Source organism: Mustela putorius, unplaced genomic scaffold (assembly GCF_011764305.1).
Source record: "Mustela putorius furo isolate JIRA1106 unplaced genomic scaffold, ASM1176430v1.1 tig00004041_pilon_pilon_pilon, whole genome shotgun sequence".
Classification (NCBI taxonomy): Eukaryota; Metazoa; Chordata; class Mammalia; order Carnivora; family Mustelidae; genus Mustela; species Mustela putorius.
This window is the reverse complement of record NW_025422176.1, coordinates 3,240,158-3,267,309: the sequence shown is the minus strand read 5'-3', so window position 1 is coordinate 3,267,309 and position 27,152 is coordinate 3,240,158. Positions and strand designations below refer to the sequence as shown.

At 35.5% G+C, this 27,152-nt stretch overlaps 1 protein-coding gene across 1 annotated transcript in view; it reads left to right on the top strand.

The window, feature by feature from the left end:
- The window catches only part of LOC101694040 (phospholipid-transporting ATPase ABCA3-like), a gene marked incomplete at its 5' end in the record, with an annotated part of 119,498 nt that overhangs the window by 16,967 nt on the left and 75,379 nt on the right, over positions 1–27,152 (top strand). The window contains 6 exons of the mRNA XM_045072686.1: positions 1,684–1,943; positions 9,378–9,494; positions 9,840–9,957; positions 14,327–14,500; positions 21,349–21,530; positions 23,828–23,965. Coding sequence (XP_044928621.1) covers positions 1,684–1,943; positions 9,378–9,494; positions 9,840–9,957; positions 14,327–14,500; positions 21,349–21,530; positions 23,828–23,965 — 989 coding nt within the window. The remainder of the gene's footprint in view (positions 1–1,683; positions 1,944–9,377; positions 9,495–9,839; positions 9,958–14,326; positions 14,501–21,348; positions 21,531–23,827; positions 23,966–27,152) is intronic.

The window sequence follows — 27,152 nt, the reverse complement described above, 5'->3', positions numbered from 1 at the left end:
GTTCATTAAATGATCTGTCTATTGCTGAAAGTGGTGTGTTAAGATACCCTACAATTAATGTATTCATATCAGTATAACTCTTTATTTTGTTTAACAGTTGGCTTCTGTAGTTGGCTGCTCCCATGTTGGGGGCATAAATATTTATAATTGTTAGATCTTCTTGGTGGATAGACCCTTTAAGAATGATGTAGTATCCTTCTGTATCTCTGACTAGTGTTTAGCTTAAAATCTAATTTATCTAATATGAGAATCACTACCCCAGCTTTCTTCTGAGGCCCATTGGCATGAAAGATGGTTCTCCATTCCTTTACTTCCAGTCTGGATGTATCTTTAGGTTCAAAATGTGTCTTTTGTAGACAGCATATGGACGGGTCTTGCTGTTTTATCCAGTCTGTAACTCTGTGCCATTTTATGGGAGCCTTTAGGCCATTCACATTGAGAGTGATAATTGAAAGATAAGTTATTATTGACATCATGTTGCCTGTGAAGACCTTGTTTCTATAGATTGTCTTTTTAAATTTCTGTTCTGTGTCACTCTTGGGTTCTTTCTTCTTTTATAGAACCCCCTTAATATTTCTTGTAGTGCTGGCTTGGTGGTCACATAACTTTTAAACTTTGACGGTCTTGGAGGCTCTTTATCTCTTTTGTTTTAACTTTTGCATGCAGTTTAAGGTAAGGATCTAACTTCATTCTTTGGCATGTGGATATCCAGTTTATCTACCACCATTTGTTTTGAAGAGAGTATCCTTTCTCCTGGTGGCCTTGTCAAAGACATTTGACCATGTATGTGAGAATTTATTTCTGGGATGTCTGTTCTGTTGGTCTCTATGTCTGTCTTTATGCTGCTAGTATACCAGTACTGTTTTGATTACTGTAATTTTGCATTATATTTTGAATCAGGAAGTACAAGGCCTTCAGCTCACAAGAGCAAGTACTCTCTTTTCTTGGGATTATTTTGGCTATTCGAGATTCTTTGCAATTTCATATGGATTTTAGGATTTTTTTTTCTGTTTCTGAAAAAAATGCCATTGGGATTTTTAAAAAAGTTTTTAAAAGAATTCTGGTTAGTTAACATACAGTGTAATATTAGCTTGGGTATACAATTTAATGCTTCAGCACTTCCATACATACACCTGGTGCTCATCACAAGGATTTTGATAGAGGTTGCATTGAATCTGTAGATAATTCTGGGTAATATGGATATTTTAACAACAGTGAGTCTCCCAATCCAGGAACAAGGAATGTCTTACATTTACTTGTGTCATCTTTAATTTCTTTCTGCAGTGTTTAGTAGTTTTCAGCGTAGAAGTAGAACCTCCTTGGTTAAGCTTATTCCTATGTATTTTATTCTTTTTGATGCTATTATAAATGGGATTATTTCACATCTTGTTTTGAGCATCACTTGTTTACATGTCGGGTATGTCTAGTATTGAGTTCTCATTTATTTTGGCTGATAAAATTACATAAAGCAACAGTATCATTTTCGTATAGTATTTTAGTTTTGAAAAGATAGTAATACAATTTCATGTTATCTATTATCTGTTTGTGTCCCAAATCACTATAGGTTTTGGGAAATTGTTTTGTTCTTTGAGTTAAAAGCTTTGAATTACCCAAATTGCCTTCTTTGTTTGCCTGGATGTTTCTTGGTATACTGAACTTGATCATCTTTGTTTTCTCATTTAGGGTACATCAGAGAAGGGTTCCTGCTTTTGCAGCATATCATAGACCAGGCCATCATTACATACCACAACGGTGAAGCTGCAGAACGAATGTTAAATGATGCCACCATTTTGCTTAATAGGTTTCCATACCCTGCTTATTATATGGATTCTTTTTGGTACAGTTTTTCAGCTCTCTTCCCTTTGATAGTTATACTTGCATTTTCTCTAACTGAACTTACCCTCATCAGGACCATTGTTTCAGAAAAGGAAAAGAGATTAAAGGTAATTTCACTTTCTTTGTAGCATTTTGGGCCCAAGGAACAGATTTTGTGCTCTATACCTTTGGCATTGGTAAATAATTATATCACAATAACAGTGTACAAATATACAAATTTTCTGATGGCCTACTTTTATCTAAATTCTTGATTTGGCCTATAGCTTTATTGACTAATGGCTAGTTAACATGAATATTATGGAGAGAGGTCATATATTAAATATGCTGAATCTTTTTTGGAATAAAATAGGCAACAAAGAAATAATCATATGAGGTCTTGAGTTAGACTGATTTAAGATGCACTACAATTCCAAGATTTGAGATGCATGTCAGTGTTGAGTCAAATTAAGACCAAATTGTAACAGTGGCTCTAAAGTAGCTAAGAATACATTATATGTATTTTTATACATATATTAAATGTATAAATTTTATATGTGGGGCTAAAATACATTATATGTTTATAAAAAATTTTAAAAAAAGGGAAATCCATTGATTCATCCATCTATCCATTAATCTGTTCATTTATTTATTAATTACCAACTTCTTATCAGGGACTTTGATAGAGCTTAATTTTAAATATTGGCTCCACCAATAATTAACTCTGTGATCACAGCCTGCTTCTTAAGATGTAAATTGAAGATAATACCAAATTTCTAGGGTTATCAGGGGGATTAAGTGACGTTTTGTTTTAAAAACTACCTAGGTCAGTCTCTCACCTATAGTAAGCACTCAACAAATGGCAGTTAAAAAGAGAGGACACAATTTCTACCTACTAGTAAAGGTTTAGTTGAGGAGATAGTAATAAACTGAGTTACTTTTATACTATTAAGTACCTACAGGTGTGGAAAAGCTATTCTTAAAGTATTGAGGTTGTACTGCTTGATCTGTGCAATGGGGGACGGCACCAGAGGATGGACTTTAAGACTATTGGTGTCCTATCAGTGCTGCTGGCAGAAGAATGACTCTGGAAAGGAATGTGGGGGTAGCATGGTTTAGATTAAGGGTTGGCAAGCTTTGTGTGGAAAGCACAGAACAGTAAATTTGTTAGGCTTGTGGGCCACATGCGTCTCTGTCACATATTTTTTTCCTTTACCCCTCCCCCTCCCATTTGGTCCATAGATGTAGTTGGCTCACATGGAGTTTAACTATGATATCAAGACTGAAGAGGTGGAACCAATTGTGAAGCAACTAGAGCAGGAGAAAAGCAGGGAGTGCCTATGGCAGGGTGATGTAGTATAAAGGAGGGAAGAGTTTAGGAAGTATTTGGGTGGTAGAAACCAGTGGAAATGGATATGTGCATAGTTAACTTCATATTCTGAAATTTTGCACATACTTTTTTCAGTAGCTTTCTTTTCCACAAATCATGTTGTTCTTAAGGTAGTTTGATCTTACTGTCTTGGGGTGAGGATATATGCTATGTTTCCTTAAGGGATGGTGATGGTTGGGTTTAATGAAGACAGAAAAATACAGAAAGAAAAATCATTCTTTTCTGAGGCAGGGTATTTTGCCCTCTTTCCAGATTGCCTGGATATGCTAATGAAACTTACCATCCTCCAAATCACTAAGGCTTGGAACCTCAGTCTTATCAGTATAGTATAGTATAGTACAGTATTGTGTAGTATTGTATATACAGTATTTAGAATGCTGCCATTCTCTGCCTCTATAACTTCTAGGTACGTTTCTTAACTTCTCTGTGCCTTGACAGTAAAATGGAGGTAAAAGTACTCCTATCACATAGGGTTATGGCAATGATTCAAGAGATACTGGCTATAGTATATAGAAAATGTGATGTAGATGTCCACAATAGTTATCTGTTTTCTAAATTCTGTTTCTTTCTATGTGTAGAAATGTCATTTTCTAGTGTAAACTCTTACTGATTTTTTACCATCCAGCAATTTCAGAAATCCTCTCATTGGTTTCCCTAACCACTGTTTTTCCTTAGTCTTATGTTACATTAAGCCCTTTTCTTTCCACCCCAAATGGTTAATTTTGTACCATTCTTATTTTTGTTTCTCTGACCAGCATGTCTTTTTCTCTCTTTTCTAAGTAGTAAGTAATCTCTTTGAAATCTATTTTTGACTACAATTTACTAGTTTTCTCTTTGTGTCTCCAGGTCATGTTACACAAACTTCAATCAGGTAGTTTAGATTTCTAATTAGTTTTTCATTTTAAAGTTTATAATTGAACTATAAAATACATACATATAAAATATACATACCTATGTGTGGATCACTGAGTTATCCAACATGAACACACCCATATAACTACTATTCCAGTCAAGAAATATAATGCCTGCAATCCAGAATTCCTCACATTCCTTCCAAATCACTGCACCTTCCCTCTTCCACAAAGATAATCACTAACTTCTAAAACCCTATGTCGGCATTAGCTGGTTTTAAACTTTATTTGAATAGGATTATACAATAGCTATCCTTTTGTGGCCTGTATAGTTATAACTCTGCCATTTTCTTTGCTGTGTACTATTACATTTAATGAATATATCACAATTTATCACTCTTCTGTGGATGGATGCATGATTGTTCCAGTATTGGGCTATTACAGTAAGCTACTGTGAATATTTTAGTGCACATGTGCACATTTTTTTGTTGGGCTTATACCTAGGATTGAGGTTGATGGAGTATACAGTATACATGTTTTCAACCCTGTTAAATGAGGCCAAATGTTTTGCCAAAATGTTTGTGTCAGTTTGTTCTCTTAATCAGTAATGTATGGGAGTTAACTCTTGGTCTGTATATATGCCGACACTTGGTGGTATTAGTCTTTTTAAATGTTAACCATTCTGGAAGGCATATATTGATGCCTCATTGTGGTTTTATTTTATTTTAATATTTATGTATTTATACATTTATTTATTAAATTTAAGTTCAGTTAGCCAAGGTACAGTATAATCATTGTTGTTTTAATTTGATTCACCTCATTAACTGATGTTGTTGAACATCTTTTCATATACTTATTGGCCACATGGATATCCTCTTTTGTGAAGTATCAGTTCAGAAGTCTTTTCCCCATTTTTCTGTGGGGTTGTGTGTCATTCATCTATTTACAAGCATTCTTTATATTTTTGAATACTAGTTTTTAGTATGATGTTTATATTGCAAGTATTAACTCCCAGTCTCTAGCTTGTCTTAATGGTGTCTGTGGATTTATAAAAGTTACTAATTTTAATATAAGTCTTTAACCTTAGGATTAGTGCTTTCTGTGTCCAACCTATGCTGGCTGAGTTCTCCCCAGGTCTTTAGATACTCTTCTTTTCTAATCTTTGTATTTAAGCTTCTTTTTTTTAAAATTTATTTGTTTTCAGCATAATAGTATTCATTATTTTTTTCACCACACCCAGTGCTCCATGCAATCCGTGTCCTCTCTAATACCCACCACCTGGTACCCCAACCTCCCACCCCCCTGCCACTTCAAACCCCTCAGATTGTTTTTCAGAGTCCATAGTCTCTCATGATTCACCTCCCCTTCCAATTTCCCCCAACTCCCTTCTCCTTTCTAACTCCCCATTGTATTTAAGCTTCTAAATTTCCCTCTAGTCCTAATTTTAGTTGCATCCTACAAATTGAAGTATAGTATTTTCTTTATCAAAGAGTTTCTAATTTTCATTTTGGATTTTTTCTTTGACCCATAAGATAATTAGAAAAGCATTTAAAAATTTTCAAATATATTAGGAGCCAGTATTTGAGTTAAATTTTTTGAAATTTTGATGGCATTAGCTTTGTGGGCTAGACTGTAACCCATTTTAGCAAATGTTCCACATGCATGTGTGCACTAAAACCAATGTGTACTGTGTGTTCAATGGGTGCAGTTTTCTCTGCATGTTATAATAAGTTAGTCATGTTGTTCATATTTTCTTTTTAGAGAGAGAGAGGAGGTTGGGAGGGACAGAGGAAGAAGGTGAGTGAGAATGTTAAGCAGGCCCTATGCCCATTGTGGAGCCTGATTGTGGAGGCTGGATCTCACAACCCTGAGATCATGACTTGAAACAAAATCAAGAAGAGCTAGACACTTCTCCAACTGAACCACCCAAACACCCCTGTATTGTTCATTACTTTTTAAAAATTTTTATTATCTTTTTTACACCCAGTGTAGAGATTACTTAAACCCCCAGTGGGGGTTGAACTCACAACCCTTACTTAGGTCAAGAGTCACATCATGCTCTACTGACTTGAGTCAGACAGGCTTATTGTTGATATTTTTTAAAGATCATATTTTTTAAAGATTTTATTTATCTGAGAGATAAATAAATCTCTCAGATTGTTCATATTTTTTAAAGATTTTATTTATTTATCTGAGAGAGAGAGAGCATGCACATGTGTCAGGGAGAGGGACAAATAGATTCCCTGCTGTGCAGGGAGCCCGATGCAGGGCTTGATCCTAGCACACCGAGATCATTACCTAAACTGAATGCAGATGCTTAACTGATCCAGCCAGGTGTCTCTGTTTAGATCTTTAACATGGATTTTTATGTTAGTATATCAGTTATGGGGAGAAGTATGTTGAAGATCTCCCTCTATTATTATTGATTATTGAGTTGTTGGTGTTCATGATTGATTGTTATTAGAGCACTTTTTTATGATAGCTGCTTTAAAGTCATTATTAGATAATTCTAATATCTATGTCATCTTGATTTGGCATTTGAGGATTTTCTTTTTGTTTTTAGAGCTTAGATTTTCCTTATCTTGGTTTGTTGAATAATTTGGGGTTGTATCTTGAATATTTTGAATATTGTGTTATAAATCCCTTGACCATTTTGAAAATTTTCCATTTCAGTTTCTAGTTATCTCTTCGTGCTTAGAATACACATCTTTGCAAATGGCAAAATCCCATTCTTGTTTTTGGCTGATTAATATTTCATTATATATATGCTACATCTTCCTGATCCATCTGTTGATAGGCACTTGGGTTGCTTGCATATCTTGGCTACTATAAATAATGCTGCGGTAGACATAGGGAAACATATATCTTTTGGAATTAGTGGTTTCATTTTCTTTGGGTAAATACCCAGTAGTGGAATTAGTAGATCATATGGTAATTCTATTTTTAATTTTCCGAGGAACCTCTACACTGTTTTCCACAGTAGCTACACCCATTTGCATTCCCACCAACAGTATGAGAGGGTTCCTTTTTCTTATTATCCTCACCAATACTTCTTTCTTGTCTTTCTGATTCTAGCCATTCTGGCAGATATAAAGTGTTATATCTTATATTTTGATTTGCATTTCCTGAGGATTAGTAATCTTGAACATCTTTTCATGTCTGTTGATTATCTGTATGTCTTCTTTGGGAAAATGTCTAGTCAGGGCCTCTCTCTATGTTTTAAGTGGATCATTTGTTTTTTTGGGTTTTGAGTTGTGTAAGTTCTTAATATATTTTGGGATGATAACCCCTTACTGGATATATCATTTAGAAAGACCTTCTCCCATTCAGTGGCTTGTCTTATTTTTGTTGATTGTTTCCTTTAATGTACAGAAGCTTTTTATTCTGATGTAGTCCCAATAGTTTATTTTTGCTTTTGTTTCTAGATATATCTAGAAGAATGTCACTATGACTGATGTCAAAGAAGTTACTGACTGTCTTCTCCTCTGGGATTTTAATGGTTTCCTGTCTCATGTGTGGGTCTTTAATCCATTTTGAATCTTTGTCTGTGGTATAAAAGATGGTCCAGTTTCATTCTTTTGCATGTTGCTGTCCGGTTTCCCCAACAGCATTTGCTGCAGAGACTATTTCCATTGTATGATCTTTCCTTTTTTGTAGAAGATTAATTGACCACGTAGTTGTGGTTGATTTCTGAATTTTCTCTTCTATTCTGTTGGTCACTGTGTCTGTTTTTGTGCCGGTACCATACTGTTTTGATCACTACAGTTTTGTAGTATAACTTGAAATCTGGAATTGTAAGACCTCTAGTTTTTTCTTTTCAAGACTACTTTGGTTATTCAGGGTCTTTTGTGATTTCATATAAATTCTAGGATTGTTTGTTCTAGTTCTGTGAAAAATGCTGGTGATAGTTTGATGGGGATTTCATTAAATTTGTAGATTGCTCTGGGAGTGTAGACATTTTAACAGTCTATGTTCTTCTAATCTGTGAGCATGGAATTTCTTTCCATTTGTGTCATCTTTAGTTTCTTTCATTGATATTTTATAGTTTCAAAGTATGGGTCTGTCAGTTCTTCAGTTAAGTTTATTACTAGGGTTTGTTTTTTTCTCCACATCCTTACCAACACCTATTGTTTATTATGTTTTTGATTTTAGCCATTCTGATAAGTGTGAGGTGATACCTCATTTGATTTGCATTTCCCTGATGATAAGTGATGATGAGCATCTTTTCGTGTGTTGTGGTTGTTTGTATTGTTTGTATGTCTTCTTTGGAGAAATTTCTGTTCGTGCCTTCTTTCTACCCATTTTTAATTGGATTTTTTGGCTTTTGGGTGTTGAATTTTGTAGGTTCTTTATATATTTTTGCATACTATGCTGACTTATGGTTCATGAAGCTCACTTTTAAAACTCCACTTCTAAAACAATCTTGCCCATTATGTTATTTGGATTTTAGTGTTCATAGATGAAGACATTGAGGCACAGAGAGGTCAAGGAGTTTGCTCAAGGTTATATTGCTGGTAAGTGGCAGGAAGAATGAGGATTCAAACTGGGGGAATCAGTCTCAGGTTTATTGTACCAGGGAAACTTAGCCTCAGAAATGTACAGAGACAGCATGATGGAAGGGGGGGAGCACAGAACAGGGAGCTCCTTCTGTGCAACTTTGTAGAAGCAACTCACCCTCTTTGAGTCTGGCTTTTATGATCTGTAAAATTAGGAGGGTGTATATAAATTAGGGAATGGCAAACTTTACCTGTAAACAAAACCAGATAACACATATTTCACGCCTTGCAGCCCTTACTACAGCTATCAGCTCTATTGTAGGATGAATGCAGCCACAGTACAGAAATGAGTGAGCAGGGTTCTATGCCAATAAAGCTTTAGTTATAAAAGTATGAGGCAGCCTGGATTTAGGCCATAGGCTGTGGTTTTGCCTGTCCCTGCTTTAATCTGTAATTGAATTAAAGCTTATATACCTTCATTTAATATTTCTGGAGGTAGTACATAATAAAAAGAAAGGTGGTCTTATTTTTTGTGTTTAAATTTTTAATTAAGTATTTCTTGTGTTAGAACCACAGTTGGTAAGTTATCAGGGAGAAGATCTGGACTCAGAATTCTGAGTTGGAATTGTAGCCCTGCTGCTCATTAGACGGATGGTTTTGGTCGAATCACTTAACTATTCTGAGACTTGATTTCTCTGTAAAATGAGGGTGATAATACTTAGCTTATGTAGGTTTTTGTGGGAAATAAGGTAGTTAATATTTATGAATGCATTTTGAAAACTATGAATTGTTTTTCATGACATTTGATTTGTGTTTACTCTCCTACAGGAGTACCAGCTCATGATAGGACTCAATAATGCTATGCTCTGGGCTTCCTATTTTGTCTCATTCTTTCTGATGTTTTTAATTATCATCTGTTTACTGTGCGTGATTTTATTTGTCAAGGCAAGTATGTATTTGAATGCAGTAGGCTGCATCTAAAGCTCGAGAGGGATAAAATAACTGGGGATGGGCTGAGTGAGTTTTAGGTTACAAAAGAATATATGCATTTTGCTTTGAGTCCCCTTGGGAATTCAGAAGCTGCTCAGTTTTATCAGCACACAAAACTATAGACCTAGATGGGCAACCCTTCCCCAAGAAAAGAGTTACTTAGTTAACTTTGCATCTCTCTGAGCAGTAACTCTTTCACTAGGGCTATTGAAGTGGTAAGGGTATTTTCTTTGGCCTCCCTTGTTTATCTATGACACCTCTTATAGTAGGACTAAACTGGCATCCCGGTTGTTTTGTTAGATTGCACCTGAAGTAGTCATCCAGTACAGTGACCCGTCTCTTGTCTTCGTCTTTTTCCTGTGCTTTGTCATCACCTCTATATCCTTCGGCTTTCTGATTTCCACACTTTTTGATACAGGTGAGTCTAAGACTCCCCCACTTGACAGATTCTCAGCATTTCGGTTGACAAAAGAGGATTTCGTTTGGGAGCTCCTTCCAGACTTCAGCTGCCAACTCATATCCAGCCTCTGCTTATTACACTTTAACAAAAAAGACAGATATCATATGCATGTAAAATGATTTGAGAGGAAGGACAAAGATCAGGAAAATCAATACAGCAGAGGATGCCCATAAGAAGAGGATAAAAACCAACATAAGATTACATGTGACAGTAGGGTATTGACTAAAATAGGGTGATGTGGAAATATTCATTCACTCACCTGCTCTTTTAAGTCTTTGGATCACTCTTCACATGCCAGGAACCATGTCGAGTATGCAAAATGCTCCTGAGAATCGACTTCCTGCCCTTCATGTTCTCACGTATGAGAGGGATGTGTAACTGGATAAATTCAGACTGGGCTAAGTTAGGAAATTTGTACAATTACTTCTCCAGTGGTCATTTTCTGTTATCACTTACTAAAAAAAAATGTCTTCTTTTTCAGACAACAAATATTCACCATTTTCATTTTTATAACTTAGATATTCTGAATAATTAGAGTATTACTTTCAGTCATTTAAGGTGTACGTACTATAAAACAAATTGCTTTATGGTAAAATTTACATTTCATAGGTATTTTTATTGTTTTCAGCAATAACACTGCTACCAGTTGGTGCATTCTTACAAAATAGAGAGTCATACCTACCACCTATCATGATGTATAGTAAAACTTTGAGTGCAGAGAATCATTATGTCAAAGTTAGGCTGAAGGTGACTTGCTGAAGAGCAGGTTAAAGTGGACTAATGCAAAGGAACAAATCATTGGCCAAAACAACTATGATACTGATGAAATATTTTTAAAAATTCCTTCTGTTTATAAAATCCAAAAATTAGGTGACCTAGAAGGTGATTGAAAACCAAAGATAGCTTTTGTGTTGGGATTTTCTGTTGAGCCCCAGAGATTTTGGTGTTTTCTTCTGCCAGCAATTCAGGAGCTAATGTAAGTCCAGAGAACCTGCCAAAAGTGGACTATGTAAGAAGACTCCTCAAATAAAGGTAAAACCTCAAAGAGCCGCTCTTGCTGTGCAGGTGAATGAGAAACAGAGGTGCCGCACAGACTGCAAATTCTTGCCTTCCTTAAATTCACCAAGGTCTTAAGATTGTGGTTTATGTGAGAAGGGCATCAGTGAATGCAGTCAGCAGATAAAAATTCCAAGTTTTAATAGCAGAAGATTAGTGAGTTATATAAAGTTTTATATTTTGGAAGTTACAGAAGTGCCTCTTTATCCCTCTTGCAATCTCCTTATATTCTGAAGTTTTTTGGTTGTTTTTTGTGATTCAGGTTTTAGTTGGCTTTTTGACTAAATGAAACTGCATGTACTATGTAGGGAATGATCTATATATGAAGTGGTATCATTCTGTTATTTTTCTACTGACGCTTTTCCATATCTGCTTTTTTATTATAAGTCCTTTAAGTTTTTTCATGGCATGAAATGGATAACAAATGCAAGAGGGTATATACAGTGTACCTAATAATAAAATGAACACCGAGGTGCTCACCCAAGTACCAAACATACCATATTGAAAAATTGCTAGTACCTAAGGAACACTTTAGGTGTTCCTTTCTAATAATAACCACTATTCTGACTGACTTTTCTTTACAGCTTTTCTACTTATATGTCTATCACTAGCTAATGTACTGCTAGTGTTATAGTGAAATTATACCGTATGATTTGGATACAACATGGTATTAATGATTTAAGTGTTATCTACATAGTTGTGATTTAATTTTTACTGCGGTATAGTGTTCTCTTGTACACTTATCAGTTTTATACTTCATAGGTATTTAGATTATTTCTAGTTAGTTATTGTTATGAATAATATTGATGTGAACATTCTTGTATATGTCAGCTGGTAGAGCTGTACAAGATTTTTTCTGGGGCACATAATTAGGAGTGAAATTTCTTACTCAGGTAGGATATGTGAGCATGTTACCTTACTGGATTATAGAAAAACTGTTTCCAAAGAGGTTGTACAATTTCAAATTCCTCCTAGCAGTAGGTAAGAATCTCCATTGTTACTAGCTTTTAAAATTTGTATCATATTTTGAGGTGTGAAAGGCATCTCATTGATGCCAATCATGTTTTTAGGTTAATAAGAACCCTGTGTGTTTTTCTCTATAAAATGCCTGTTTATATCTTTTGACCACATATTTTTATAGCTTTATAAATGTATAATATACATGCCATAAAATTCACCCACTAGTAAATTTTTCAAGTTATGCAACCATCACCAAATCTCATTTTAGAAATTTTCCATCACTCCTGAAATTTCCTTTGAGCTAATTTTTGGTCAGTCCTCATTTTTATCTCTCCGGTACAAGGCAACAAGTCAACTGCTTTCTCTCTACATAAATCAGGGTTATCTTGCCATTTGGTATATATAGATAAAATGTGGAGTCTTCTAAAACATTTAGTTTCTTTTACTTATAATGATTTTGAAATCCATTCATGTTTTAGGATGTATCAGTATTTCCTTTCTGTTAATTGTTGAATAATATTTTAATTATATGGATATACAACATTTTGTTTATACATCCCAGGGTTAAAGGACATTTAAATTGTTCACAGTATTTTGGGCCATTAATAACACTGCTATGGCTATTTACATACAAGTCTTTGTGTGGACATATGTTTTCACTTCTCCATGAAATGGAATTGTTGGATTGTGAGATAAATTTATATTTAACTTTTAGAGAACATCCTCAAATTTTTCCAGTGTGGCTGTATAATTTTATATGTATCCCTATCAGTCATTTAGGTGTGGGGCTCTAGGACCCCTAGGTTGGGGGTTTGATAATAATCCAATAAGGATTTAAGGTGATTGAAAAGGATCTGTTTCTGTTACATCCATACTTTAGATGTAGCCCTTCAGGGCACGTAGTAAAAGTTTGAGGTATTAATTATGGCTTCTTTTCTTTAGTATGTCTTAATTTCTGTATGCCTTTGACACTGTCAGAAACTCTGCTCAGTCCCTCAGACTCTTTTTAAAAAATTATTTTATGTCAGGCACCATACTGTACATTATGAGTTTTTGATGTAGTGTTCCATGATTCATTGTTTGCGTGTAACACCCAGTGCTCCATGCAGTCCAGGGTTTACTTAATACACATCACCCGGTTCAAATAGGCAGTAACCTCTTTGACATCAGCCACAGCAACTTCTTTCAAGACACACCTCCAAAGGCAAGGGAAACAAAAGCAAAAATGAGCTTTTGGGACTTCATTTTGGGACTCTCCTGTGCACAGCAAAGGAAATCATCAAGACAAAGAGGCAACCCACAGGATGGGAGAAGATATTTGTAAATGACACTATGGACAAAGGGCTGATATCCAAGATCTGTAAAAAACTTATCAAACTCAACACCCCAAAACTAAATAATCTAGTAAAAAAAAATGGGCAGAAGACATGAGCAGACACTTTTCCAAAGTCCCTCAGACTCTAAGCCATAGCTTGGATTTTACAAATGCTTCAAGGTGGAAATTAGCACCAAATTTTAGACTGATTGCTCTTGAGTTCTTGTCTTTTACCTTGATTTTGGCCGTATAAATTGCCCTTGCTTGGTAGCTTTCTGTCACTCAACATACTTAAAAAGTAATACTTTAACAAATCAATCAATCAACAAACAAACATAAAAAATAATTTTTCTAGATTTTTCTGTTGTCATTGCAAGAGTTGGTCTGAAATAATGCAGTCCCCATAATACAGAGCATCCTAATCTAGATGCTTCTGTTACACTTTTTCCCTGTCTTCTTAATGTACTGTTTTATAAAGTATTATAAATAAGTATTCAAAGTAACATAAATAAGACTGGAAATATATCTAAAACCACTGTCAACTTTTTCAGTTTTCATCTTCCAAAATTCCAAAATAAATGGAAATGTGTAGGTGTATTCATACGATGTAATTAGTGGTAGTGTACATCTCGAGATTGTTAGACTGAGTAGTCATGAATAAAAATGAAAAAGAATGTTTCTATAAACATAAGGATAAATCCTTTTTTAGATTAGTAAATAACCACAATCATAGCCTTAGAGGGAGGATAAATTCCAGAAAAGTTTATTCCTTGTATCATTCATTCATTCATTCATTCATTTGAGCAAATATATTTACTGAGCACCTGTCTATGTTCAACACTGTTCTAGATGCTCATGAGAGAGTGCTGACCAAGACTGTTTCCCTTCTTTTGTAGGATCTACATTTTAGAGCTCTTTTATAATAAGATGAAACTTCTACATTAAGCTTTTATAGTTTACTTGAACTGATTCTGTATTTTCCTTCTTTCTTTTCAGCTACTTTGGCTGTTTCTGTTGGAGGTTTCCTCTATTTTCTCACCTTCTTTCCATATATATTCATGCAAACCATATATACACAAATGGCCCTCACCGAGAAGCTGGTTTTCTGTCTCCTTTCAAATGTTGCAGTAGCTTTGGGGGCTAATATTATAAGCCAGATGGAAATGAAGCGTGAGTCTTTCCTTTATAAAATTAACTTTGATGATGATCCCAGGAAGAAAAGGCATGTTGTCTGGGGTTTGCCAGTGGAGTGGGTGGGGCAGTGGGTGAGAGATGATTGTAATGTTTCCTAAGTAGTTTTTCTGGATTGTATTTTTTTATCATAAAAATGCTATCTCTGTATTATATGTATGCATGCACCATATATATGTATACCTGTATACATGAACATGTATATGCAAATATGTATTTACATATGTATTTACATGTCTTTATATCAGTATGCTCATCTTGGTGGGCAGTTTTGCCACCTAGGGGATATTGAGAATTCTGGAGATATATTTGGTGTTTGATGATCATGTCTAGTGAAGGATTGCTACTGATATCTAGTGTGTAGAAGCCAGAGATGCCACTAAATATCCTACAAAGTACAGGACATTCCCTGAAACAGAAGTATACAGGCTCAAATGTCAGTAGTGCCAAGGATGAGACATCCAGCTAATACCCATATTTTAACATCTGTGAGTTCACACTGTTGGATCCAATTCCTATCTAGTATCAAGAGTTCTTCCTAGTTTTTCCCTATCCCATATATATACTTCACTGTCCAACCATGAGAAATGTTGCCTGCTACCATTATCAGTATAATTACACATTTGTTCAGTTTTTCCTTACTCTGGAAATAGGGAACCACTCATCCATACCACTGTAAACAACAAAAATATTAAGTGTGGTAATTGTTTGTAATTCTACATTTCTCCTTCAGAATCTTCAGATTCTCTCCAGAATCTTTAGGATTTTTCATATATAAGCTTAAGTCATCTGTGAGTAAGAGTAGTTTTAGTTCCTCCTACGTAATTTGCCTTATCTTTTTATTTGGCTTAACTTCTATGGCTGTAACTTCACGTGTGTACAGTGTTGAATAGAGGTGGGAGAGTGAACATGTTTATCTTGTTCCTGATCTTTGGAAGAAAGCTTTCTGTCTTTTACGGTTTTTTTTTTTTTTTTAAGATTTTTATTTGTTTACTTGACAGACAGAGCTCACAAGTAGTCAGAGAGGCAGGCAGAGAGAGCGATGTGGAAGCAGGTTCCCTGCTGAGCAGAGAGCCAGATGCCATGCGGGGCTGGATCCCAGGACCTTGAGATCATGACCTGAGCCAAAGGCAGAGGCTTAATGCACTGAGCCACCAAGGCGCCCTGTCTTTTACTTTTTTTTCTATTATTTAGTTGTGGGTTTTTCATAGGTGACCTTTATCCAATTAAGAAAATGCTTTCTCTTTCCATTTTTAAATGTTTTATTATTGTTGTTATTATGAAAGAGTATTGGTATTGTCAGATATTCTTTCTGCATCAATAGGAATGAGCATGTAACTTTTTTTCCCTCCTTTTTTCCAGCTTTATTGAGGTATAACTCATAAAAAATGTATATATTTAGGTTTTCAGTGCGATTCTTTAAAGTTGTACAGTGATACATGATGATTTAATATATAACATATAGACTGTGACATGATGATCAGAATAAAGTTAACACATCTATTACTTTAGATACTATATGTGTCTGTGTGTGCGTGTGTGGTAACAACTTTTAAGATCAATTTCTTAGCAAATTTCAAGTATACAAAAATTATTATTAACTATAATTACCATATTGTACATGAGATTCACAGAATTTATTCATCTTAAACTGAAAACTTATACCCTTTGACCAACATCTCACAATTATACCCAACCCACAGTCCCAGGAAATCATTCTTTTTTTTTTTTTTTGGAAATCATTCTTTTGCTCTCTGGTTCCATGAGCTTTTTAAATAAAATACATAAATGAGATCATACATTATTTGTATTTCTGTGTCTGGCCAGTTTCACTTAGTATAATGTATTCCAAATTCATTCATGTTGTTGCAAATAGCAGGATTTCCTTCCTTTTTATGGTCAAATAATATTCCTCTGTGTGTGTGTGTGTATGTACATGTATGTATATATACACATAGTTGACCCTTGAACAATATGGGGGTTAGGGCACTGACTGCCCATACAGTTGAAAATCTGTATATAACTTCTGACTCCCTAAAAATGTTACTAATAGTCTAGTATTGGCTGGAAGTCTTACCAATAACGTAAGCATTTGCTTAATTCATATTTTGTATGTTATATGTATTATAAGCTATATTCTTTTAATAAAGTAAGCTAAAAAAAGAAAATTTTATTAAGAAGATCATGAGGAAGACAAAATGCATTTACAGTATTGTACATATATATTTTTTAAGATTTTTATTTATCTGAGAGCACAAACATGAGAAGGGGCAGAGCGGGGAGAGAGAATCTCTCAAGCAGACTGTGCACTGAGTGTGGAGCCTAACATGGGGCTCGATCTCACAGTCTTGAGATCATGACTTCAGCCTAAACCAAGAGTCAGACACTTAACTGACTGAGCCACCCAGGCACCCCTGTACATGTATTTATTGGAAAAAAAATGTCTAAGTAGACCCACAGTTCAAACCCATGTTGTTCATGGGTCAAATGTGTATATATCACATATTTTCTTGGTTAATGGAATGGGTATTTTCTTTTTCCATTCATCTGTTGATGGATACTTAGGTTGTTTCCATACCTCGGCTGCCAGAATAATGGTGAAGTGAATTTGGGGGTACAGCTATCTTCAAGATCCTGTTTTCATTTCATTTCTTTTTTTATCTGTTTTCATTTCTTTTGGATATATACCTAGGAGAGGGGTTGCTGAATCATATGTTCTAAATTTTTGAGGAACTTCTACTGCTTTCTGTAGTGGCTGTATCAGTTTACTGTCCCATTAACAGTGCATCTGGGTCAAGAAAAGAATATGTAGGAGAGGGACGTTATTTTAACACAAACGGTAAAAGGGAATAAAATGGAAAGTTTGTCTACATTAGAGTTCAGTTCATATATCCTGATATAATTAAATCACATAAGTAGGAATGAATAGTTCTATATACATTTCCATTATTTCCCTGGGGGCTCATTCTAAATGCAAGTGTACATAGTGTAAGAACGTATAGAGCCTGCTCCTCTGGTGTCATTGCCTAGTAAAAAAGTAATAGTCACCACCAACAAAATAGTCTAAAAGCTGCCTCCAAAATTAACATTAAAGGGGTTCTCAGGGAAATCATTATGTAGTATGTTTGTTTTGTCTTTAACTATGTGTTTAACTATCACATTCAATAGGAGTTCATATACAATATAAAAATTTTTTAAAAAACAGAAAAACTCAGACTACCCTACAACACACAGATATAACAAAGTATACATGGTCAGAGATTCCATAAAGCATTTAAAGATGCATTTACTTATATTCTATTTTTAGTACCTAAAGTGTTTTGAGTGTCCATTTTTTAGTATATGTATTTTTAATCTACATATGGAGTATAGTAGTAACAAATCCTGTATTAAGTTCAATTCAAATTGGGTTTTGCAAGTTAGTAACTTAAGTGCTTTGACAAAGTTATAGAAAGTACATTTTCTTATTTTCTATTTTCATACAGTATATAATTTTTTGGTGTTTATACCTTTTAAAAGTTAAAGTCAACCAAATATTAAGCAATACGTACCCTAAAAGTTTAGGTGGTAGTTTGTATTTTAAAAGAAGCAATTTCCTTATGATTTGCCTCAAGTAAGTAGCATTAATAATAAAAATTGAGAAAAGCCCATTGAAAATACTGATTTAATTTGGCAACAAATGGTTATTCTTTGGAGACTAATGAAGGTAGACATGACCCATCAAGATGAAGTGGGCCCTTTCAAATACTCAGTAGTCTACATAAAATTAAAAAAAAATTTTTCTAAAGAAGCATCTGTAGCTACTAACAAAGCGATGCCATGTTTATAATAACTTGAAGCAAAACAAATGCTCATGGGAAAAAAGCTGTGTTTTAATATTATCTAAATACACATTTAGTTAATAGCCCAGTAACATTTTCCTTTCAGTGCAATTCTCTTTCTGTATAAGGCAGTTCCTGGAAGCCAGACAGTTTAGATAATGAAGGAGTTAAGTTAGGGAGTAATTGCTTGCAGGGTTTTTTTTTTTTTTTTTTTTTTTCAAGATTTTATTTATTTGTCAGCAAGAGAGAGAGAGATCACAGGCAGGGAGAGCTGCAAGCAGAGGGAGAAGCAGGCTCCCCGCTGAGCAGGGAGCCTGTGTCTAGGGCTCAATCCCAGGACCCTGGGATTATGACCTGAGCCAAAGGCAGATGCTTAGCAACTGAGCTACCCAGGTGCACCTGCTTGCAGTTTAAATAGCAACTTTTTGCTTTCCAGTCAGTTGTGCCTAACAAAAAAAAGCACTTCTTAAAAGGTACCATTTCTGTTTTTTTCATTATATGTAATCTTTGTATATGAATCATGGGAAACTACAAAATTAACAAATGTCTTATCCCTGAAATCCATGTATCTGTGTATTCAAATTCCATGTACTCAAATCCATGTATTTGTGTAGCACTTAACCTTTACAAAGAAAAGCGGCTCCAAAGATAGTCTTAGACACAGGAAACTGATCCTTTTTCACTTTGTACCCACCTCACAACCTGATTTTAATTGTCTTGGTCATGGACCTTTCCAAGAAGAGATTTTTATATTTCAGTTCCATAGTTGGTTATCAGGAAACCCTCCTTTTCCTCTCTTGAAGGAGTTAGGTCCAATATATTGATGTTGGTGTATCCCCTCCAATATTTTCACAGTTTCAGGAAGCATGTCCTCTGGTTCTCTGCCTTCACCTTCATTTAAAGCTGCTGCCACTTACGGGTTTGTGGAGCCAGAATTGGAAGTTTCTTTAATTTGGGTGTACTTGATCCAAGTTGAATGAATACGGCTAATTCTTTCTTTGTCATCTGACCCCACACCCAGACTTGGAGGTCTGCGGCTTCTCATTCAGCTGGTCACTTCTCAGCACTGTGACTGGAACTTTCCCTGGTTACTCCATAGCCTGCAGTTAGATGTGGCTTTTTTTTTACTTCTCTTTCTTACCTTTCTGTCCATCATTGTCGCTGCCCCATCCTCTCCTGTAGCTTTTACACCAAGGACTCTGGCATTTCTTTTTTATTCTTTCTTAGAATTTCCATCTCTCTGCACACATTATCCATCTGGTCTTGCATGTTGTATATTTCTTCCATTAAAGCACTTACCATGGGGTGCCTGGGTGGCTCATTCGTTAAGCTCTGCCTTCAGCTCAGATTATGATCTTAGAGTCCTAGGATGGAGCCCCACATTGGGCTCTCTGCTTGACAGGACGCCTGCTTCTCCCTCTCCCACTCCCCCTGCTTGTATTCCCTCTCTCACTGTATCTCTCCCTATCAAATAAAAGCACTTACCATGTTAATCACAGTTTTTTTTAGAAATTCCTGGTCTGATGATCCTAACATCTTTGTTATATCAAAGTCTAATTCAGATGCTTGTTCACTCTCTTCAACCTATGTTCTTTGACCTTCAGTATGCCTGATAATTTTTTGTTGTAAGATGGACAAGAGGGGGGCACCTGGGTCCTCAGTCAGTTAAATGTCTGACTCTTGATTGCAGCTCAGGTCATGATCTTAGGATCCTGAGACTGAGACCCCCGTCAGGCTCTGTGCTTAGCAGGGAGTCTGCTTGGGATTCTTTCTCTCCCTCTCCCCTTCCCACTTTCATTCTGTCTCTCTCAAATTAAATAAATCAAATCAAATATTAACATAAAAAATAATGAAAATAAAGTGAATCCCTTATAAGCAGTTAAAAAAAAAAAAAAAAAAGGTGGCCATGGAGTACTGGGTAAAAGGAACCACACAATAAATAGGCCTTTAGCGATGTAGAGATAAGATATGTAGCTCTATGACTTGGCTTCAATCACTTGGTAAGTTTGTACCCTTGGACTATGAACTCCATTAGTGCTTCTCAGTTTTTTGCCCTGCTTAGATGGGTCAGGATGGCTCGAGGGAACTAGAGTTAGGTATTTACCTTCCCCTAGGTGAGTTAGGCTCTGGTAAGATAGTTTCTTATGAAGAAAGGCCTGATTAGGAATGAAGTGCACAGGAACATTTCCAAATAGCTCTTTCCCTCTCCCTCCTAAGAGTATGAGGGGATTTTTCTCTGATATTCACTGTAAGGAATTGGCAGGGCTCCCAAAGGTAAAACTTGCAAAAGCCTCAATGACTTGATCCCGTGGAATATTTAATCCTCAGGCTTGTTTACCCTGGGTTTGGCAATTCATCAGTTATAGTTTAGGTTTTCCTACCCCAGTTCTCATTCCCTTGGAGGTTTTTGCTTGAAGTTTGTTTCATTAAATTCTCTGTGCCTGCCTGTCTGTCTCTCCAGTTGTGGGGGCAGTGGTTTGCCTTGTGACCTCATGTCTCTAATAGATCTAAGAAGAATTTCAGTTCACCTTTTTACTTCTTGTTAGGATGGAGCGGTGATTCCTGCATTCCTTACAGGCCAGACTTGAAACTAGAAGCCAAACCTTGTTTTTGTATTTATGAATGTATTTCCAAATGTATATATCTTACTGGTTATTTCGGTGGAGATTCACATGAAAGAGAATGGAGTAATAGGGCCGCCATCACAACCAGTAGGTCTGTTTATGGCTTTAAAGCTTACTTTATGGATTTTTTGTGACTATTTTTGTTTCAGTCACTACTAACTTTTAGTTGAGTTTGGCTGTAGAAAGAGGCAAATTGTTTCATTACTTACTTTATTATCGTCTTGGACAGCCTGAATTTCAAAGTATCAGTGAATAGCAAACAGACAGTACCTGTCTTCAGAGAATACCAATACTTTCTTATTGTTTAATGATGAAGTAGCTGGATAAGTTTGTTCTAGTCACAGTTGGGCACCTCAGGTAACTGTCTACTATTATGTTTCAGAATATGGTGTCCAGTGGGATAACATCCAGTCATCAGTGAGCCCAGATGATGATCTTCGTTTTGTCCATATTATGGGAATGCTTTTATTTGATGCTGCCTTGTTTGGCCTTATGGCCTGGTATATGGATGCTGTCTTTCCAGGGAGGTATGGTGTGCCCAAGCCTTGGTATTTCTTTGTGCAGGTAAGTTCTAATGATTCTATCATTGAGAGAAACCCCAGTTCTTATGTATTTAGTTTGCTAAACAGTGAACGTTGTTACCTTAAACACCCTCTCTGTGGTTCTCCAGTCTTATGATACTAATACAGTTTTTATTCTTTCTGAACTAAAACCATTACAAGTCAACTTTGTGACATGTGCAATAGAATCAGATAGCTTTCTACAGGAAAAAAAAATCACCTGTCTGAGTGAATGTGTGGTGGTGCCCTTAGATCCTAGTGAGGACGAAATGAATTGTGTCTCATATCTGGTTTATCAGCACCTGCTTTTTTTCTACTATTAGCCCAAATTACTTAGAATCAAAGCCACAGCAAAGTGAGAAGCATCTCTATCTTAGTCTATTTGCAGTCTACTTTTTTATTGTTCTGTGGTTCAAAGTGAATGGTTCCCAAACTCTTAGTCTCAGAAATCCTTTATACTCCTAAAAATTATTGAGCACCCCAAAGAGCTGTGATTAATATGGGTTTTATCTATCAATATTAACCATATTTAGAAATTAAAAGAAATTTTAAAAATATTTGTCAACTTATTTAAATATATTACTAATAAATGCATTGCATGTTGAGGTCAGGATTTTGGGGATAAATAGCTTTTTTTCAAAATTTAAAAATATTTGAAGAGTGTCCTGTTTTATAATTTTTTTCAAATATTTTTTATATTTACTTAATAAAATAACTAGATTCCCATTGGAGAGCGTATTTCTGCTTTTAATTTTTTGCATTATGTTTTTTTGCTTGAAATATATGGAGAAAATAAAACCTCACGCAGATATGTAGTTGAAAGATGAGGAGTATATCAGTAGCCTTTTTAACAAATTTGGGTATTTGCTGTGTCAAGACTAATGATAATTTTCTACCAGGTAGTTGAAGTTTGGAATCTGAAAACACATTAACAAGCATTTCTTATTCTGTTTCATAATAATATTCATTGGTGTATCTTGTGATCTGATAGATCTTTAACCATGCATAAATTTGTAACATCATATTTTGGTTACTTGAAAAATATTGGTTCATCAATACAAACCTTCCAAGTGATGACACATTTCATCATACATTATCAAAGCATCATTTATTAATATCAACATGATGTTATGATAGTTTTCAAGAATTATAAATTTGTCATGCAAGAGTAGGTATCAGTTTTTCAAAATTCTAGTTTTCACTTGAAAGTTCCAGTTACATCATTAGCAGCAAGTATTGTCAGTTCCTTTCTTTTAAGTAATAAGATTTCTCCATTAATTTTCTTTTTTTCATGGGTAAAGTGAAAGAAGTTTACTAAGTGAAGATACAGTAAAAGCTCTTAAGAGTGAGAGAGGTCCCGACAGGATTGCTAACAAGGGCCTTTACAGTTGGTCTTTTATAGAAAGCTAACCAGCGAACTTAAATCCTTTCAGCACCTTCAATGGCTTCCTTCCTTTTTAGGGTCTTCATTAATTTTCAAGAAAATGTCTGCTAGATATCCAAATCTAAAGAACCATAATTTTTGTATCTGTCATTCTTTCAGAAAAAAGTGGTTTCCATGAAAAAAGTGGCTAGTTCACAACTCAAATGACACAAGTAATTTTTCTTAGAGCTTCCATTATATTTTCATTTGCTATAGAAATGCTTTATTCATATTTCCCATTTCATCACACAGAATATTTAAAGTATCATATTCAAGGAATGAAACTTAATAACTAATTTTTACTTTTTCATAAAAGACACAATTAAGTGAAATAAATTGATTTATTACTGTGTCTAGTGGTGAAGAGGATGGTGATTGCTTAGTACACTTTTATGTTACTAATTTGATTAGCATTAAAGCACCAGGCATTTTATGCAACATTTCTTTTATACCACCAATGAAGATATCAATGCAATAAAAAGATGAATAATGTATTTTTAGAAGTATTTTTATGAAAAAGAATTTTGAACTCACAGACTCATGAAAATGTTTAAGGAATCTCCAGGTATCTATCTGTATACTGCATGTCCAAATAAAAACACTCAACTTAGAGTGATAGAATGCTTTTTGCCAAACCATTTTTAAGTAGATTTTATTTTGTTTTTCTTCTTGGACAGTGAGCTTTTAAATAACAGGTTTTGTGCTTACTGTGTAGAAGTTCACATTCTAGGTAGTTTGCTTTCAATTTTGTTTCAATGTATGTGGTTCAACCCATCTTGAAACCAAACTGAAATGAGCCAAAGTGTTAAGAGCGTTTCATTTTTCATTGACATCATTTCACTGACATCCTGATGACTATGGTTTTGGTCTTTTCTTAGAAGTCCTACTGGTTTGGTAAAGCTTTAAGCGTTAAGTATAAAGAAGATAAACGAATTATTGACAAAATTAAAAGTGATTATTTTGAAGAAGAGCCTGTTGATTTGGTGGCTGGTATTAGGATCCAACATCTATACAAGGTACTGTTCTCTAAGTCTCTTTTCCCCAATGCACAGAAAGTTAGTTGATGGTGTATAGTAAATGTTCTCACTGGCCATGGTCCTACCTCCCCACCATAAGATGTTAATAAAAGTTGTATTCAGCACATTCATTGACAAAATAAAAATGAAAGATGTGCAAATAAAGTAAAAATCCATGTATTTATCATTTCTTCAGAATGGAATACAGCTTTGTATTATGATAATGGTGTCTTTTACAGTATTCCCACTATAAGAGCTAATGTCTAGCTGGGACCATGATGATTTGATGCGTAAATATTAATTTATGTTTACAGTTATGGTTTTACTTGTTCTACCAATTATGCATTAGACTATTTGGCTGAATTCTCTTTTGTCCAAACTGTTGGTGAGGAGGTGTTCCTGGATATATTAGTTTATTTGGATCAATTAAGTGCCCCTATGTAGGCCTTTGTTGCTATAAACGTTGCTCTTAGTACAGCTTTTTGTTATATTATATGAGCAATTACTTGCAAAAAATGAAATGGACTTATTTCGCTAAGCATGATACGCTCTAGTTCCATCCATGTTGTTGCAAATGGCAAGATTTCATTTCTTTTGATGGCTGCGACCTGTACCCCTGGGGATAAAAATATATGTTTATAAAAAATAAAAAATTAAAAAAAAAAAATAAAATAAAAAAAAAAAATGAAATGGAGGAATCTGGAAGAAATGGAGGCATTCCTAGAAACATATAAACTACCAGACTGAACAGGTGGAAATAGACAACCTGAACAGACCCATAACCAACAAAGAAATGGAATCAATAATCAAAAATCTCCAAACAAAAGTCCAGGGCCAGATAGCCTCCCTGTGAAATTCTACAAAACATTTAAAGAATTAATACATGTTCTTCTGAAGCTGTTTCAAAAAAATAGAAATGGAAGGAATATTTCCAAACACTTTTCATAAGACCAGAATTACCTTGATCCCAAAACTGGACATAGACCATACCAAAAAGTAGAATTACAGACCAATATTCTGGATGCAAAATTTCTCAGCAAGGTACTAGCTAATAGGATCCAATGGGCAACATTTAAAGGATTATTCACCATGACAAAGGGGGATTTATTCCTGGGCTGCAAGCCTGATTCAACATCCATAGATCAATCAATATGATACACCACATTAATAAAAGAAAGGGTAAGAACCATATGGTCCTATCAATAGATGCAGAAAAAGCATTTGACAAAATACAGCATCCTTTCTTGATAAAAACTTTCTGCAGTGTAGGTGGTACATACCTCAATACCATAAAAGCCATATATGAAAACCCCACAGTGAATATCATCCTCAGTGGAGAAAAACTGAGAGCTTTCCCTCTAAGGTCAGGAACATGACAGGGATGTCCACTCTCACCACTGTTGTTTAACATGGTACAGGAAGTCCTAGCCTCAGCAATAGACAACAAAAAGAAATGAAAGGCATCCAAATTGACAAGGAAGAAGTCAGACTCACTCTTTGTAGACAACATGATATTCCGTGTAGAAAACCTAAAAGATTCCACCCCAGAATTGCTAGAACTGATACAGGAATTCAGCAGAGCCACAGGATATAAATCGATGCACAACAGTTAGTTATATTTCTATTCACTAACAATGAGGCAGAAGAAAGAGAAATCAAGGAATTGATCCCATTTTCATTTGCACAAAAACCAGTAAGAGACCTGGGAATAAACCTAACCAAACAGGTAAAAGAACTGTACTTTGAAAACTGGAGAACGCTTATTTTTTTTAAAGATGTTATTTACTTATTTGACAGAGAGAGCGAGAGAGCGCCAGCATAAGCAAGGCGAGTGGCAGGCAGAAGGAGAGGGACAAGCACTGAGCAGGGTGCCTGATGTGGGGTCTGATCTAGGACCTTGGGGTCATGACCTGAGCCAAAGGCAGTTGCTTAACAACTGAGCCACCAGGCACCCCTGGAGAACACTTATGAAAGAAATTGAGGAAGACACAAAAAATGGAAAAGCATTCCATGCTCATAGATTGGAAGAACACATGTTAAAATATCTGTGCTACCCAAAGCAATCTACAAATTCAGTGCAATCCCTATCAAAATACCATCAGCATTTTTTTCACAGCACTAGAACAAACAATCCTAAAATTTGTATGGAACTGGAAAAGACCCCGAATAGCCAAAGCAATCCTGAAAAAGAGAAGCAGAGCTGAAGGTATGAAATTCTGGACTTCAAGCTGTATTGCAAAGCCGTAATCATCAAGAGAGTATGTAATGGCACAAAAACAGACACATAGATCAATGGAACAGAATAGAGAGCCCAGAAATGGACCCTCAGCTCTATGGCCAACTAATCTTCAACAAAGCAGGAAATGATATCCAGTGGAAAGAAGACAGTCTTTTCAACAAATGGTGTTGGGAAAATGGGACACATGCTGAAGAATGAAACTGAAGCACTTCCTACACCATACAAAAAAAAAAAAAAAAAAAAAAAAGGATGAAAGACCTAAATATGAGACAGGAATCCATCAAAATTCCAGAAGAGAACACAGGAAGCAACCTCTTCTCCCTCACCGCAATGACTTTTCATCGGACCTTCCCCCTTTACCAGCAAAACACTTTTCCACTCCTCCTACTGGCCTGCATTGGCTTGGAGTCTCTGCTGGACCCAGGCCGTGGTGGCCGCCCACAGACTCTGTCTGCTCTCAGAGGTGATTAGTCTGGGGAATACATAAAAGCACTCAGAATACTACCCAGGCCCAGTATCATACACTTCCACTCCCCTTCCTTTTCCTTCCTGCCTGCTGGACACATCTCCAAAGGCAAGGGAAACAAAAGCAAAAATGAACTGAACATAATAAAAAAATTTTTTAAATTTACCCCAAAGATACAGATATAGTGAACAGAAGGGCCATCTTTACCCCAATGTTCATAGCAGCAACGGCCACAGTTGCCAGACTGTGGAAAGAGCCAAGATGCCCTTCAGCAGACGAATGGATAAAGAAGATATGGTCCATATATATGGTAGAGTTTTATGCCTCCATCAGAAATGATGAATACCCAACTTTTGTATCAACATGGACAGGACTGGAGGAGATTATGCTGAGTGAAATAAGTTAAACAGAGTCAATTATCACATGGTTTCACTTACTTGTGGAGCATAAGGAATAACAGAGGACACTGGGAGAAGGAGAGG